The sequence below is a fragment of the Epinephelus moara genome, chromosome 17, assembly GCF_006386435.1.
Source record: "Epinephelus moara isolate mb chromosome 17, YSFRI_EMoa_1.0, whole genome shotgun sequence".
In the NCBI taxonomy this organism is placed as follows: domain Eukaryota; kingdom Metazoa; phylum Chordata; class Actinopteri; order Perciformes; family Serranidae; genus Epinephelus; species Epinephelus moara.
In genome coordinates, this window is record NC_065522.1 from 2945954 (window position 1) to 2964581 (window position 18628).

An 18628-nucleotide genomic window follows, 5' to 3' on the forward strand; every position below is an offset into this window, starting at 1 on the left:
TGTTTCTCCTAGCCAATTGCTTTTGGTCCAGTTCTTTTCGACTCCACCCCTTTCCCGTCTCTCTCAAGTGGTGACATTTAGAGAAATCATGAAGTGGAGCAAGATGGACAAAAAAAAGAAAGAACTAGAATTACGCGCAGTCGTAAGTCTCTTTTTGCAGAACACTATCAGGTCATTTGATCTTTGACTTTTTAGAGAAAAAAATGTCATCACTTGTCATCATTTTATTCTATGAGATATTTGTGTAAAATTTTCTCGTAATTAGTTTATGAATTCTTGAGTTATGGCCAAAAACATGTTTTTTGAGGTCATAGTGACCTTTGACCTGCAAATTTTATTCAGTTCATCACTGAATCCAAGTGGACGTTTCTGCCAAATTTGAAGAAATTCCCTCAAGGTGTTCTTGAGATATAGTATTAATGAGAGTGAGAGGCACAGACTGACGCTCATAAAAAAAAAAAAGCTCATAGCTAGTTGGAAATATTATTATCAGCAGTGAGACATTACAGTCCTCAGTGTACCACAAAACATTCACTATTAACTAGTCAGACCAATACTGGCACTCTACCCCAGTAATGGAGTCATTAGGGTCCCCTGGGTGTCGACCTGTGTAGCTGTATCTTTTGACTGATGTTGCAGCCTTTTTGTCAAAGTAAGTGATATGTTATACTTACAAATTACGTGTGTGTAATAAAAAAGTCAAGGTGTTCTCATGGTTAAGCATCAACAACCTTGTTGACCATATACACCCAAGGCAGTTTGGTGTTAAAAAAACTACATTTTTTATCTTGATGGTTGGTTTACCAAACTCTCAGATCTTTGTTCTGTTGTTTTGTGTGCATTCTTTTATTTGTTTGTTTTTACAAGGAAACATTGTGTTATTTCATTATTATATTATTTCATTTTTGTTAGGGCATTGATATATTCCAAAATCAGCTAAGTTCTTACTATTTGCTCTTACTACATTCAAAATTTACTGTGTTTATGTGCAACAGGCTAAGCCTTGTACTCCTGCAGGGGATACGCTGTTGTTCTCTTCACAAACACAAGACTGAGGCATGTCATACATACATGTTTTGAAGCAGCTAACATTTAACACTAGGGGCTCTAGTTTCCTGGCGCAGCGCAGGGTGGCGAACCCCGCGCAGAGCTAGTTTCGAGCAGCGCAACCCGAGGCGTGCTCAGTTTGGCAGTTTGGCAGACCGAGGTGCGCTGAGATGGGTGTGGCGGCGCAGCAGGGGGAGGTGTCAACAGATCCAGCTTGCCGCAGTGACAGTTTCGTGCCAAAAGGCTTCGCTGAAGGTGCGCTAAAAGCTCGCCAGCTGAAACCAGGTCTACTGTCAGCACAGGCAGAGCGCAGCCGGTGTAAGCCGAAGTTTGGCTGACCGGCGGACAGTGCGCACACGTCACCAAAACCTCACAGGCAGGTTTCCAGAATATCAGGCACATTAATAATGCAATAAATACCCAAAAAAACACTATTCAATGCAACTATCTGCAATCAGCACATAAATGTATCTCTATATCGACTGTCCCGTCACATCTGATGTCAGATCAAAGGGGACTGGCACCGTTTGGCACATTTGGCACCCATTTAAGGGCGAGGAGAGGGGCTCATTTGATTGGTGTGATGTGTGTAAAACCCACTCCACGCCTTCTTTCCTCCCTCTTTCCGACTTGCGCAGGTAGGAGGGACGGAGGTGCGAAAGAGGAGTAGCTGTGCCAGCACGCACGGTGGGCCAAACTTGCAAAATCCGCCTGGCCACACCCAGTTGGCGAAGCACAGGTGTTTGTTTGCTTTCAGTATTCCAACACCAGTAACTAACTGGTTAATTTATTTTTTAAAAAAAGACAAAAAAGAAACACAAAATGGTGTGAAATACAACAAGACTTTACTTCCACTGAGTGAGCTGTAGTGCTGCATTTCGAAGCTCTAACCATTTAGAGGTGGTGAAATCTTAATGTTTTGTACAGTAAGTCTTGATTTTCATTTAATTTCTTGTTGGCTTTGCTGACAGACTTACGGCCAACTGCGTTAAGTTAGCACAATGTTTCTGCTCTTCGGTTGGGACAATGTTACTAGCAGTAATTGCAGAATGAGTGGTGCCAAAGATGCTCTATAACAGTTTATCAATTGCCTCTGGTGGCTCCCACCCAGCCCAGTTGGTGCACAGTGCAGTAAACTGAAGAGCAGTAAAATCAAACTTCTGGACCAACATGCATAAAAGGTTGAAAAAATTGTCCAAGGTTAACCCTACTCAATACCATAGATGGAACTACATTTACTGCCTCGTGGTTGTATTCTTTCACAAACCAGTCAAGTTGCAGTTACAGTTTCTTTAGTCTGTCTAGACCCAAAGCCACGACAGGTGACAATGCTTCGAATAAAGATGTTGCTACAGAAAAGGTCTTTACTCTAAAACATGCAGCTCAGAAGATATATACAATCAGCATAGTTTCAAGGTGGACAGGCAAGATAAGTGTCACCAATTCAACATCTGACCAAAGGTCTCCCAATCTCTTCCTGAAATATGATGTTGAATAATGGCCAGGAAAGTGTTCTTGCAAAACATTATGATGTCACAGTGAAGCTGACCTTTGACCTTTTGGATTAAAAATCTCTTCAATGTGTGATTTTATTCTATTAGACATTTGTGAAAAATTCTGTCATAATAAGTGTAAGAATTCTTAAGTTATGGCCAAAAGCATGTTTTGTGAGGCAATAGTGACCCTGACATTTGACCATCATGTTTTAATTAGGCCATCCTTGAGTCCAGGTGGATATTTGCGCCAAAAATATGAAATAATTCCCTCAAAGTGTTCTTGAGATATAGTGTTCATAAAAATTAGACAAATGAGGTGACAGCGACCCTGACCTTTGACTACTAAAATCTAATCAGTTCATCGATTAGTCCAAGTGGACGTTTGTGCCAAATTTGAAGATATTTCCTCAAGGCATTCCTGAGATATTGCATTCACAGGAAAAGCATGGACAGATGGACAATCCAAAAACATAATGACCCCAGCCACAGCACCTAGCTCAGTAAGTAACTAAAAGGAGTCAGTTTTCTTTTGGCATGCTGATTTGATATATGATATCTACTGTGATTAATTCTGAAACCTGTTAATGCACCACTCAGCTGAGATGCAGTAGGACAGAAACATAGCTGGAGAGAAACATACAAACACAGGAGCTCAAAATATCATCAAGGGCACAAGTGATGGTGGTGCCAACATCTTTCCAACCACATGAGTTGACAACAAAAAGTCTTCACACACCACAGAGCCACCAACAAATATTAAATTTCCACTCCATGTGACTTTTGTTTACAGGGCTGGCCATAATGGCTGTTGCCAGGACAGGACTGTTGACATCCTATCAGGTTTCACTGCCCCACTCATCCATGGCTGGAATGCTAATGGGCTTAGAGGAGACTAGATAATGACTAGGCCTAAATAAAGAAACTCTCCATGATCAAACACAGTCCACTCCCCCACTACATTGAAAGGACATTTTCATTAGTGGTGGACAACATGAGCACATTAGCACTTAGAATTATACATTCTGATTGTTTGCTTAAAGAAACAGCACCGTTGGGCTCACTTAACAGGCAAAAATATATGACTGTGTGTAATGTAAACAATGTCCCTGGTAGTGATGAAACCCACAGAGAAGTATCATCCTGCTGAGCATCTTAGCTTCTTTCAGCTCATTATGTTAGTGTTAGGTTTTGCTAACATGTTAGAAGTAACAACTTCAGAGATGATAAATGGCAAAAAATCACTCATTGCTAAAAATCACTTTTTTCTGAACCTGTGCACTTGGCTGTTGGAAAAAAGTATAACAATGCTGTTGCTTATTATCCATGGCACATTTCATATTTCCAATTACAATTGGACTCTGCTGTTAAGAAAATAAATAAAACTTCTAGAGCTGACCTGTTTGAAGGTGCTAGAAATAAAAACAAAAAAGAAGTTCCTCTATTTATCACAAAGTATTCCCATTGTGCTGAAAGGATCAAACCGATCTTGCATAAATACTGGCACATTTTAAAGTCTGATCCTCTTCTAACAAATGTCTTTAATGATCCCCCTAGAGTTGTCTTCTCAAGAGGTAGAAACCTGAGAGATGCATTAGTCCATTCAGACTTGCCTCCTCTAGAAATTTCGCCACAACGCACTCTTGCTCCTGTCGCAGATGGTAACTATAGATGTGGTGCCTGTGCGCAATGCAACAGTACTTATAAATGTAGAGATTACAAACACCCTCATTCAGGTCAGAAGATCCCTATTAAAGGTGTTATTTCCTGCACCACTAAAGGTGTTATTTATATTGTTTTTTGTCCTTGTGGCAAATATTATGTGGGTAAAACCAAGCGTGCCCTTAAGACACGTATAGCTGAACACCGTAGCTCCATAAGATAAGTAAAAACATGACCTATCCTGTTGCAGCACACTTTATTGAGGCTGGACATCCTATATCTGCTCAGCTTATATAGGGATTGAAAAAGTATGTCTTCCTAGAAGAGGGGGTGATTTCGATCTTCTTTTGTTGAAAAGAGAAACTTTCTGGATCTATACTTAAAATACTCTTGCTCCCAGTGGCCTTAATGTTGAGTTTGACCTTAAACTTTTTCTTTGACTCTAGATTGTCGTATGTCTTATAGGCATTGTGATGCATTTTCTAATCCTTTATCCTTAACTTCCTTGTATGTAGATTGTTCTAAATCCTTAAACATTTTTCCAAAATTCCTAAAATTTAACTTTTTTCTATTTCAAGTAGATTGTAAGTAGATTTTTTCTAAATTCATTTTTTTCCTAAAAATTCTTTCTTTCTAAAATTGTATTCAAAATTTAACATTTTTCTACTAAATCATTAACAATTGTGTTTCATATATCTAGATGTCTTTTTTCCTAGTCCTAACAATTGTTTTGAAAACAGGGGTAGTCTGTTCTTTTCCACTTTAAGTGGTGTTTAAATGTATTTTTCTCTTCCTGATTTGGCTGTATTTAAAATAATGATACTTTTTATTGTCTACTACTTTTTGATAACTGAAAAGAATGTAACTGTTTTTGAATTGTACTTTTGAACTGTCTATATTCTTTCTTTTTTAGTCTTTAAGATTATACTTGAATGGAAATTGAGCCTTGATCTTATTGTGCTTTTTTCCTGTCTCATCTGTGTGGCAATTTGTGTTGATTGTCGGCTCCTCCCATGGCATGTGCCTCTAATTGAAGAGACTCCCTCTCATCATAGAGCTCACCTGTGTGTCCTATAAAATGTTTGGTAGCTCAGTGTCTTGTAAAACCCTGATAAAGACGGTCTAGTCGAAACGTTGGTACTTGAATAAAAGAAAATATTTTTGCATCGAGTCTTAGAGTGTGCACCTGACATCTTTTTTCACATTTTGTATTTCCAACATAAATATATATCTGAAAATATTTATACACTCACTTTTCACTTCATTACATTTTGATTTGTCATAGTAGGAAAAGCATGGTTGTAACCAATAACATTAACAACGGCTCCATTTTTGTAGCTCAATAAGTAAAGCCATTGAAGAAGCATGCATGTTAGAACTCAGAAATGAAATGAAGTCATCATCAAATATTTAAAATTCTTATGTTGTGTCTGGGCCCCTGCTCTCAAGCCTCAGATAGCTTATCAGAGTGTCCCATGTCTTATAACTGAATTTTAACTGTGGACAAACTTTGTGAATTGAATAGCCAACTAACAGTCTTAACAGTAATTTGTATGACTTTATATCATACTTCCTAAGACAGGTTTGTAGGGGAGCCTCCCAGCAGGTGTTATTGTGTTTTACAGTGTCTTACAATGCATTCCCACACTTCCATCAAAATGTACCATGTATCAAAAAAGAAAAAAAAAACAACTCCATATTGTGCCACCATTTGTAGTGTGTGAGTGTGGGGGTTGTGAATGATGTTATGTGATTTGTTTCCTACCTGATTGCAGGTGCTGATGTCCACTCCCCCTTTCAGATACTCCAAAACCTTTTCAATGTTCCCTGCTCTTGCTGCTCGCAGGAAACTGGTGTTACTGTCCGACTGGAAGAGATACAGGAAAAAAAATAAAAAATAAAAAGTTAAAAAAAAAATATATATATACATAATGTCCAAACTACATTTACATCAGTTGACTTACAGTAATGGAATTGTTGGTAGGGATGCATGATATTGGATTTTTTGCTGATATCCAATATGCTGACATGTAACAACTCATTTGACCGCTAACCGATACCAATATCTATGTCCACTCTTTTCCCCACCTAATTTTAGTGATCATCAAGTGTCCTCTGTAGTGGAATGAACCTCATATTATGCATTCATACTCTTATCATGATGGACAATAGAGCAGATGGAGACATGAAATACAATACTTTTCAATGTATGTGATATTCATTCATTGTGCAAAATCCGAAAAACCATGTTGGCCAATTCTAATAGTTCATTTTAAAGCTAATATCTCTTAGATATATAGATTATATATAGATGATGTGCCAATATTATCATGCATCCCTAGCCGTTGGCAGTTAGCTACCATGATTAACCACTGACTGATCATAGACAGTCAATGCGACTAAGTGGCTTACTGCTGCTTCCACTATCTCAGCAGAAGTTGCACCTATAATCATTTCTACAGTAGCGCTGTAAGGAATAACGTGGTTAGGTGCTATACTTTGCTATCATGCAAAGTATAGCACCTTATCATGCTATCATGGTGCTATACTTTACCATGATACTGCAACATTTTCTGAGACAATTATCGTACCGTGACAATCTCATAGTGTTGCAACTCTGGTCACAACTATACTGTGTAAAAGTAGAAACTGCCAATAGAGTGTTGCTACAGTCATTCTCTGGCTGCAGTGACGATGCAGAGATGCCAAGAGCACAAATGTGGAAGACACAGAAACACTCAGTGTGTTTACAATGCATAGTTGAGTGGAGCTACGGTTATAGCTCCACTAGGCCATTTAATCAAACTACTGTCCTTGTCTCAGTATACAAGCATGGGAAGGGAATCATTTTATTGACCGAAGTATGTCCGACTCCGCTACGATAGGTGTCGATATGCCCCCTTTCAGCTTGTCAGTATTGGACCTTTTTCCGGTTGACCTTTTATGTCACAGACCGAACAATCAAAAAACAAGTTAGCTAGCGGCAAACTGGTACCATGGTGGTCAACTTTACAGCTCTGTACATTTTGTACGTGCTGTACGCTTTACTTTTTCTTTTTTTCCCCCTCTTCTTCTGTTACGCATTTAATGCTATTTCATTTCTGGGTTAAAACCCGGGATGAAAACTGTGGAGCATGGGCAGAGTGCCTAGGCCAGTTTGGTTCTGATTGACTGTATACATGCAGGAGGAATTCAACTCCCAATCGCATTTTCTAGGTGTGTTAGTCTAACTTTAAGAAATTTGATTTAGTATGATTTCAGTGGGACTCTGTTGACATGTATTTCAAAAGTCTGTTTTTTGTCAGACTAACACAATAAATCCATTTTCTCTAATGTCATGTAAACATAGTGACTAACCAATCAGAGCAGACTAAGCTTTTTCAGAAGGGGGGCTTAAGAAGACAGGTGCTATAAATGGAGCATTTCAGACAGAGCCTGCACACAGATATATTCAGGCAGACAGTATGTGACAAATAACATGCTTTTTGAACATTAAAACATGTAACCATGTTCTAATAGAAACCCCAAATACAAGTATGAACCTAAATGAGCATAACATGAGACCTTTAAAATTGAATGTAAACATAAATTACCGTATGTTTGTTAACAAGAAAACCCTGCAGGGCCCCTTTAACTGTGACTTTTGCTCTACTGGCAGTTGTATGCCATGGCATACTGGATCTAATCTTATGTATGTATGTATGCTGTTTGTAATTTGTCACTCTGTGAAGGAGTTTGAATTGCTTTTGTATGAGACTGTGCTCTAAAAACTGGTACATAATTATCTATCCTAGTGGCTTGTGCAGATCTTTTTATTTTTTAATTTTCTGTAAAGGACGAAAGACAAATTGGCATTCAACAGAACTGCTCAATAAATCATTATCAGCAATGATTATGCAGCCATAATCATGAGGATACGGTTTCCTTAGTGCATAATAATGTTTATGTTGGGCGTTTGGGAAGGACATGTCCCCTGTTTGTTTTTGGATGCTGAGTGAGCTGCAGTTGGAAACAGACCAGGACTGTAAGGAGGCAGAATGATTCAGCATTTTTTTCTCCTGGTGCTTTGACTAAAGCTAAATCCTGGCTCACATACAGTTCATTTAAAGCTCCTGGCTCTCTGCTCCTCCTGTGGAAAAACACTGTGTGATGCTTATTTTTACTGCATTTAAACTGTGTTACTCCTTCCAACATGGGGTCAGAGGTCAGATTTAGAGAGACTGTAGCACAACAACTGGAGGATGGTGGGGACTCACTGTCTTGTCCATGGATGCTTCGGCAGATATTCTGTTTTGTTTTATCTTAGCTGTGTAATACTCACAGACTGCAGCACTGATGATGTATAAAATGAGCAGTGACACTGCAGCACTGATGCCTACCTCACACACGTACATTTAGTCCTGCTCTGATGTTTCTGGCTGACCTGCAGTCAGCTGCTGTTTGACTACTGCAGAGAACTGCATTGCATCACTCAAATTCACAGCTACTGGAGCTTTCTGCAATATTGCCACGATCACCTCTGAGGACAGTACTCATCTGTTAGTCCACAATCTACGCATAAGTTTTCAAGTTTGTATTACAGCTTACTATTCATTCCAATACACCACAAAAGTCAACTGGCAGAGACTTGAAGCCTCTCAGAGATACATGATGCAACTGCATGTATATAACTATATCAGTCCCTCCAGGATCTCGCAGCAAAAAAACCTTTAATTTGCATCCCAAAACCCTTGAATTTGTGGCCAATTTTGTCCAAAATTGCGGTAAAAATTGCAGCATTTTTATGTGGATTTTTTTGCGGGAAATTGTGGCAAATGACAAAAATTGCGGCAAATGACAAAAGGAGAAAAAAAAAAATGTTTTTTTTAAAACTACTACCTCCAAAAAAATAAGTAATGTAATCACTTGCAATAATAATCATACTGAATATTACAAAAATAGCTGCAAATGTTATTTATAGTTCTCTTCTTTAGCTTTATTTAATTAGTTTCAAAACATGGACTCCAATAATGTTGCAAATATTGTAGAATATTGTAGCTCTCAAACCAGGCAATGTGACAGTAAAACAACATGTAAGCTACATCTTCTGTAAACATAACATTTTAATAAATTCAACACATATCGTATGCATTTAAACAGTGCAAATTCTTATGTCAATACAGAGCGTTTCTCCATACTGCAATGCCATTAGTGCAATTTGATGACGCGTCTGATGACGTTTCAAATGACGTTGCATGCGCGATGACTTCTGGTCAGCCGGAAAATGTGGAAAAATGCGGAAAAAATCACGGGACTTTTGAAAAATTGCAAGCCCCCGCAAATATTGCGGACTTTCATTAAATTTGCGTTAATTATTACGATCACAAGATTGCAATTTTCTGGAGGGATCTCTATATACATACAGTGAAAGGCTCAGGCATATGAGGGCAGGGGTGAAACTAGAATTATCGGTTGTAGGCCTCCATGCACCAGTCAAGTTTCTCTTACAGTTTACATCCATGTCTGTGAAAACATGGATGCTTCATACACATCTTCCCCCCGGCAGCACAGAGGATCAATACAATCAGTACAGTTTCAAGATTAGTGTCACCAATTCAGTATCTGACCAAATGTTTCCCCCTTCTCTTCCTGAGATATGATGTTGAGTTATGGCCAGAAAAGTGTTGTATGCAGAACATTATGATGTCACAGGTCAGTTAACCTTTGACCTTTTGGAAATAAAATGTCATCACTTCAATATTTTATCCTATTAGACATTTGTGTAATCTTTTGTCATATTTAACATAAGAATTCTTGAGTTATGGCCAAAAACATTTTTTGTGGGGTCACACTGACCTTAGTCTCGCTCACCAGACCTTTCTCAAGAAAAGAAAGGTCTGGCTGGGCCGACGCCCCGGCTGCTTGTATTTCTTTCAACCAATCACAATCGTTCTTGGCAGTGCCACAGCAACAGTGCGCTTGCAAAAATATTGCCGGGGGGAAACAGGTTTTGGTGTAACACGCCCACAAAAATATCGCCTACAGGACGCGAACCATGGCAGAAAAATGGCTACATCCCCACAAGATCAAACACTGCAAAAGTTTGTAAAGGACGTGTTGAAAACTGTAACCGGAGGTGGTAGGGCGGGACTTCAGCGGGTGGCTCGTTCCGCCCAATGAGAGGCTGATCTTTGCAGCGAACTTCCACCCACTCAGACTACACTGACCTTGACCTTTGACCACCAAATTCTAATCAGTTTATACTTCAGTCCAAGTGGACATTTGTGTCAAATTTTAAGAAATTCCCCTAAGCTGTTGTTGAGATCACAAGAGTGACACAGACACAGACAAAGTCACAGTGACCTTGACTTTTGACTTTTGACCACCAAACTCTAATCAGTTCATCTCTGAGTCCATGTGAACGTTTGTAACAAATTTGAAAAAAATTCCCTCAAGGTGTTCTTGAGTTCAAGGCATACCTGAGATATTGCATTCACGAGAATGGGAAAGACAAGGTCACAGTGACCTTAACCTTTGACCACCAACATCTGATCAGTTCATTGTTGAACCCAAATGGACATTTTTGCCAAATTTGAAGAAATGTCCTCAAGACATTCGTGAGATATTGCATATAAAAGGATGAGATAGACGCAAGGTCACAGTGACCTTGACCTTTGACCTATGACCACCAAAAATGAATCACGTCCAAGGGAATGTCTAAACCAAATTTGAAAAAAAAAAAAACATCCCTTGAGGTGCTCTTGAGATATTGTGTTCATGTTCATTGGACTTATGGCCGTATGTATGGACAAATCGAAAACATAATGCCTCCAGCTACAGCTATCACCAGCACAGTGGCATAAGAAAAACAGAAAGTCCACATGGCACATGGCCTATACTTAAGCCTGGAAAGCGTTGTTCATCCAGCCTCATACATATTCTTACAGGGTCAGCATTGTTTCTAGCAGCACTGCACAAAGCAGCCATTCCCACAATCATGCCTGTGTGATAATATCCTCACATTCCCTCCAAAGCTGCAGCATCACATTATGCAAGACCTTGCCCTAATCATCGTCCTGCAACTGACCAGTTGCTATAGTGACACTTAGACCAACAGGACTCTGAGACAAGTGGGGCTTTTGAATGGAAAACACTTATCATTGAGGAGAAAGGGAGAATTGTGGCAGCCAGCTTCCTACAGAAATTGTTTCATAACTCCTGGTTATAAGGAGCTTAGTCAGTTTGTCACTCTCTTTAATGGGGAAATGCTTTGAATGTGCTGTGCACATCAGAAAAGTGATTTAAGAGGCCTACAGTTTCATGAAGGTCATGTTTGGGTGAGTGTCTTTAATAGGCATAGAAATAAAGAATAAAAGTCAATAAAGGAACATTAGTCAGGCATGAAGGTCACTGCTTTTCTGCTTCTTTCACCATACTTAAACAAGTACATTGTCAAAAGGAGTTAGGCAGTAGAAATAAAGATAAATATCCCTAACAACACTGACTACACCATGTGTATCTTTATATATAATCATATCATATGCGTCCTTTCTATAACATTCTGTTCCTGCTTTTGTTTCAGCTCGTGCCTAGACACATTACTTCATGACTTAATGAAACCTACCAAGCATGACAAAGCCCAGTGCTGAAGCTCCTCCTCCATCACATTACATCACACCTTCATTTACAAAGTAACCGTCTCTTATCAGTGAAGCGCAAAGAGCTTTATCAATAATGCAAACCGATCCCCCAACACCCCTACACACACACTGTGAGAGACCAGAGCCCAGGCTGGGAGCATCCTCGCCCCTCCCAGTTACCACAGAGACAAGCACTGCCCTCTCCGGAGGTAACCATGACAACAAGGCTCTGGCTGTCAGCAGAGCCAGGAAAGTAGGCACAGAAAACATGAAGGGCATCGCTTCCTTTAAAGCTGTCTATCAGCACAGCAGTATGCTATGGCATCACGTGAGACATGCCGGATCTTTAGCTGTGTGGGCGTGTTTGAGTCTATCAAGTCTGGACAATTTCAAAGGCAAACAAACACAGACACACACAGAGTCTGGACAATTTCAAAGGCAAACAAACACAGACACACACAGACACACAGACACAGAAACACAGACACACAGAAACACAGACACACAGACACACACACACACACACACACACACACACACACCTCTGGTGTTTATAAAGCAGCAACCTCCAGGGCTAAAAAGTAAAGCTAACACAGAAGTGCCGAAAAGTGCAGTTCCCCTAATGTCCACTTGAGGCTGGCTCCAAGAGTGAGTAAATCCCCGTATAGACCGTTTCAAACTGGACAACATAAACATTCTAAATGGGTCCCTTTGTATTTCCTGTTTGAATTTATGTTAATGAAGAAGCTGACAGGAAGTAACAGGGACCAAAGTTGTTGCTCTAGCAACAGAATAGCAATGAAACGGTCCATACCCCCATATTAAAATACCCAACTTTACTGCAGAAATAAACATGTTTACAGCCTGGAACAAAAACAGTTTTGGTCTTTATAGGTAATTTCCTCATTCATAACAATTGTACAGGGGTAATATTTATATAACTCACCTGCTAAAATGTTATTAAGGCTTAAAGATATGCATAAACAAGGGCGTGACAGATGGGTGCTGTCTGTTGGTAAGTCGCTACTACAGCAATAATGCTGGTTAGGTAACATAACCATAGGGTAACCCCGGTTTCACAGAGAATAGGTGTAGCCATAGCTGTCACTATTTAAGTGTATTTTTAGTTCATGAAAGTTAATTATAAGGTTTAGGTTTAGTGTTTGGTTGTACAAAAAGACCCTCTAATGCCCACTTCAGACAAATGTTTGGGATGAGATGAAACCGTTTCAGAACATTGCAGAGAAAAGCTGCAGCGGTGTGAACTGGCCGGTCTGAGCTCGACTCCAGCTGGCTGAGGATGTCACCTGCAACTCAGCTGGTCAAACTAGGTTTTAGAGCGTAAAGTATATCATCTGTTTCAACAGCGAAACGCCTGGTGGTCAAGTCTGCTGGTCAAGTCAAAATGACCGACATGGTGTGCCGGTGTTGAACGATGGGTCACTGCTGCTGTTCAATGTATGTGTTTATACCCCCAGAGCCTGCATACTCTCCCCGTGCTCCAAAAATCCAAGATGCAGCACATGAGCTTAACCAAGCCAATAGATTTAACTCATGGTACATGTAGGCTACTGACATTCAACCAAGTCTCAACAACTTTCTTTAAGGTAAGGAGTTTCTCAGCTGATCATGGCCACCATCCTGAGCACTTAGGCTATGCCAATTCTTGGTTTTGCATTTAAGCATAAAAGATCATTCTTAGTTTAAGTGAGAAAGGTTTGACAAAGTAATCTTAAGGTCCATGACGGCCATTTAGTGTGATTGGAAGATGTAGAAAAGGCTAGTAACCTAAGTAAATCAAACAAATTTTGTCAAACTATTGTTTCCAAGGTCAAGAATTACTTTTCATGCTCAAATCTAATAGACTCTTTCCATGACAGACATTTTGACCCATTCCCTCAATAAGTTATTAATTGCATCTGTGCTTTCCCTGCAATATGTTAAAACAGCTGCCTTAAAAAGGCCTTCAACACTTCTTTTGGTCTCACCCAAAGCTAAACACACAAGTTCTTGTCAGACTTTTTAAGTGCTTCTCAGGAGTATTTAACTGTGATATTACACCCATGCACTGCCATCTTGGGCGGAACCTAACATCTATTGGCTCTGTCCCACTTGCAACAAAGACAATACACTATGGCATGGTTGTGGGGAAAAATGAATACTGTAATTAAGAAATGGCAGTTAATGTAATGTAATGACTAATGGCAGTGGGGGTCAAATGGAGGTCTGGAAGATCAAGAACACTTTCCGAGAGTGCTGCTTGTAGGATCATTAGAAAGGCAAATCAAAACCCCCGTTTGACTGCAAAAGACCTGCAGGAAGATTTATCAGACTCTGGAGTGGTGGTGCACTGTTCTACTGTGCAGTGACAGCTGCACAGTAGAACAGTGCACCACCAGCCCTGTGGACTGATGACGTTAAAATAAAAGTTTTTGGACACAATGGGCAAAGGTATGTTTGGAGAAAAAAGGGTGCAGAATTTCATGAAAATAACACCTGTCCAACTGTTAAACATGGGGTTAGATTGATCATGCTTTGGGCTTGTGTTGCAGCCAGTGGAACGGGAACATTTCACAGGTAGAGGGAAGAGTGGATTAAATAATTAATGAATTAAATTATTATGAATTAAAAGAGAGGGTGGCTTCTACAACAGGACAATGATCCTAAAACACCTTAAAAACCACAATGGACTACCTCAAGAGGATTGAGCTGGTTTTGCCATGGCCCTCACATTCCCCTGACCTAAACACAATTAAAAATCTGTGAATATAACTAAAAAAAAAAACAGTGCATCCAAGACAAACCAATAATCTGACAGAGCTAGAAGCTTTTTGCAGGAAGAATATGTGAAAATCCCCCAAACAAGAATTGAAAGACCCTTGGCTGGCTACAAAAAGCATTTAGAAGCTGTGAAACTTGCCAAAGGGGGTGCTTATAGGCACTTATCATGCAAGGTGTCCAAACTTTTGCTTCAGGTTCTTTTCCTTTTTTTTATCTTTTTGAAACTGGAAAACGATTGAATAAAAATCTTGTTTGAAATATTGAAGAAATGTGTCATCTTTAACTTTTGGAGATCTAGTCATCTCCTACTTACTTAACTACTCACAGTAAAGGGAATTTTGACAATTCGTGCCCAAACTTATGCATGCCACTGTATGTACTAGTGGATGCTAAAGTGTTAGCTTGGACCTATAAGAACAAAAGTAAGAGCATAATCACACACAGAGGTAGCAACGGTGCCCTTGTTTACTTGATGGAGGAAGCACATTCTATTCCTAGCTGTCAGAACGGAATAACAGTATCTCTGTTTACTAGCAACGGCACTTCTGTGGCTGGCTCTGTTTGTGTGTGTGGTTTGGATATTAATATGAGCTCCTTTGGGTTATCCTGCACAAATTACTCCATGAACATACCCACAGTTTTGAGATAAAAGCACTTCAATCAGTGAATCCAATAATCATTACAACCAGTACTCAAGTTGTAAAAAAAAGTCAGGGGGGACGGTGGATTTTATCACATGGGGACATAATTTGTGCTGATGACAGCGCAGAGGGTCTGCCATAGCACCACTGCTCTTACATAGTTAGGGTCAAATGCACAGGACAAGTGTAAAATCATTTCTTCTTCTTCTANAAAAAAAAAAAAAAAAAAGCAGTTAGTGGTATATGAGCAAAACTGGTATATAAGGGTTAATTTTTAATTGTGATTAATTAAATCATATAAATTAAACAAGAACCCCTTCATGAAAAAAATGAAAAAGAAATTGGGAAAAATGTTGGTCTTTATTGATACAAATACAAATATTGTAGGTTAAAATTCCCAACTGGGCATGGAGTGCAAATTGAAACTTAAAATATAAAAATATATTAAAAATACAAATAATACTCTCTGGAATCTGGCAATATAAGAACCATGATGCTGGGACATTCTGTCACTTCACAGTTGTCCAAAACATGTGGCTTGTGCCAGGCGGACATGATTGCCAGTATTTTTTCTTTATTGCAAGAAATTCCATTGACTCATTCACAAGTCAAAAATGTGGTTTATCTAGGGATGTCTCGATCCGATATTCGGATTGGTATTGGCCGCCGATATTAGCAAAAAACGTGCATCGGATCGGACGGCATGGAAAAATGCCGATCCAAGAACTCTTTTTCATGGATTCCGATCCAGGTTTTCCGGCCAGCCCAGCGCTCCGCGATTCAAGCAGTCCATTCCAGAGATCTGCTCCAGCACTTACTATCAATCCACCAGGCCAGCATGCAGACACACTGGAAACAGCAGCACCAGGCTGGCACTGACACTACAAAAATAACTGAAAAGGAAAGGCTGCATTGTTTGTTAAATGTCAACAATGTCTTGTGGTGTTAATCTATTTATTTATTTATTTATTTATTAGGGGGCCAAAGTACAAGTGTGTGGAGTCTTGCTGCTATTTTAATTTCAATGTTAGACATTTTAAAGATTTCTTGTGTTGATTTATTTTCTATTTATTAAGGGGCCAAAGCAGCCAAAGCAAACCAGCTATATTTTTTATTTAATGTTAATGTTCAAGTTTAAAGTTTGTTTATTTAACCCTGTTAACAATAAACAGGTCAGTTTCTCATACCAACTGTTGTAGATCATTCTAACTAACCTGACTGCAGTGTTCAACATAACATTTGAACCAATGGGCTGTTGTCTCATCCATCAACTCTGAGAATTTTCATGTTACCATATCATGTTTGTCATGCTTGGAAAACCCTGCATCACAGCAAAACACAAGGAAACAACTTGCTTCTCTGCTTCAGTCAAACTACCTCCTGTTTCTAGTCTTTTATGTAATCCTGGAGAAATGTTTCATATATAGACCCTGTATTTGCTTTTTTAGACATGCGAATGGAGCCACTCTATGCATTACACTGTCATGTGGATGAACGGTGCACCATTTCTAACTCAACAGTCTGAAATGAAATATTCCTACAAAATCTTAATGAAATTTTCAGACATGGTCCCCAGAGGATGAAGCCTTATTACTCTAGTGATCCTCTACTTTTCTTGTAGGTTCTTAGTTTTAATTAGACTAATTTAACCAAAATTAGTGATGTCAGACTCTAAACCTAAACCTTTAAAAATAACATATAGAATAAAAATAACATAATAGCTGTATTTGGGGATTCATTTGATGCTTATGGGCTGTCAGCTCATATTGTTGACTAGAATTACCACCTAGCGGTTTCTAGGCTCATATGACACTTGATGCTTCATATATGGATGTTGATGCAAAGAAGCAACAAATTCTAAAATGTCACCAATTCAGTATCTGATCCCCTTCTGTCTCTGAGATATGACACTGAATCATGGCCAGAAAAGTGTTTTTGCAGAACATTATGATGTCACACTAAAGTTGATCCTTGACATTTTAAATGTGAAATGTCATCACCTCATTATTTTATCCTGTTTGACATTAGTGAGAAACTTTGTTATACTTAGAATACTTTAATTAATTATTTAAATAGGTCACAGTGACCTTTGACCAACAAATTCTAATTAGTTCATCCTTCATTCAAAGTGGATGTTTGTGCCAAATTTGAATAAGTTTCCTCAAGGCAATCTTGAGATATCACATTGACGTGAATTAGATGGACCTGAGGTCACAGTGACCTTTGACCTTTAACCACCAACATCTAATCAGTTCATCGTTAATGCCAAGTGGATGTTTGTGTCAAATTCCTCAAGGCATTCTTGAGATATATCGCATTCACACGAAATGGGACGGACAGAGGGACAATCCAAAAACATAACACCTCCAGCCACAGCTATCACCGGCTCAGACGCATTATTGAAATCTAAGCATGTTATTATAACTTGTAGGCCTTGTTTTTATTTGTTCAGAGCAGTGTTGGGTAAGGGTTACTTTAAAAGTAATCAAAGTACATTACTGCGTTACTTTTTAAAAAAGTAACCAGTTACTTTACTGCGTTACTCCCTGAGTAAAGTAACTCAATTATTTTAAAAGTACTTCCAACGTTACTCCCTGAGAAATGTAACTCAAGCACTTATAAAGTACTTTTGAGTATTCTACATTTACTATTGGGCAATGGACCACAGGGTGCTAAGCCTACATTTTTCTGTCCCCAAAATTAAAGTTATGGACCACTTGCCCTTCACTGAGATCCAATTCTCCCGTCACAGCCGTCACTTTGACCAGTAGAAACACAGAATGATCTGCTGCTGTAGACAACTGTATGACAACAACACCACAGCATTTTTAATATTTCCTCTAGGGATGTTACCACCCAGAGTTAAAGGGGGAAATGATGGTGTGAAACAGCAGAGGCACTTTGTCAACCCGCTGAGTTAATGTTACTGTCATTAGCATCAAGCTAACAAACAATGTTACATCCTCACGGTCGGACATACAGTAATAACATTAACAAATAGCGGCAGGGCTTTTACTCACCATAACTGCAGAGGCTCCCAGCTTCATTTGAAACAAACTACATTATAGACGGTCTGTTATTTATTAATCCCTCTGTGTGTTTATATATTTACTTTTTATCCGCTCTGTTGTCTTTATAAAGTTAACATATGCACCGTCATTTCAAACTCAACACTTGTTTCAAATTAAAAGTCCCTTATAACCTCGGCTAGAGAATCCCTCCATTTTCTAAATAGGCTTTTATTCTGAAACATTTGTCAGAACTTCCTGTGGAAGATACAGTAGCTTGATAGTTTACGTATGGCGCTTCAACGTTAAATGTAGCTCCTGCCATCTGCTGACGCTTTTAGGTGACTACAACAACATGTCGGCTGGCACATGAACAG

At 39.2% G+C, this 18628-nt stretch overlaps 1 protein-coding gene across 1 annotated transcript in view; it reads right to left on the minus strand.

The window, feature by feature from the left end:
* The window catches only part of ank2b (ankyrin 2b, neuronal), a 157526-nt gene that overhangs the window by 133711 nt on the left and 5187 nt on the right, over positions 1-18628 (minus strand). The window contains exon 2 of the mRNA XM_050066933.1: positions 5968-6069. Coding sequence (XP_049922890.1) covers positions 5968-6069 — 102 coding nt within the window. The remainder of the gene's footprint in view (positions 1-5967; positions 6070-18628) is intronic.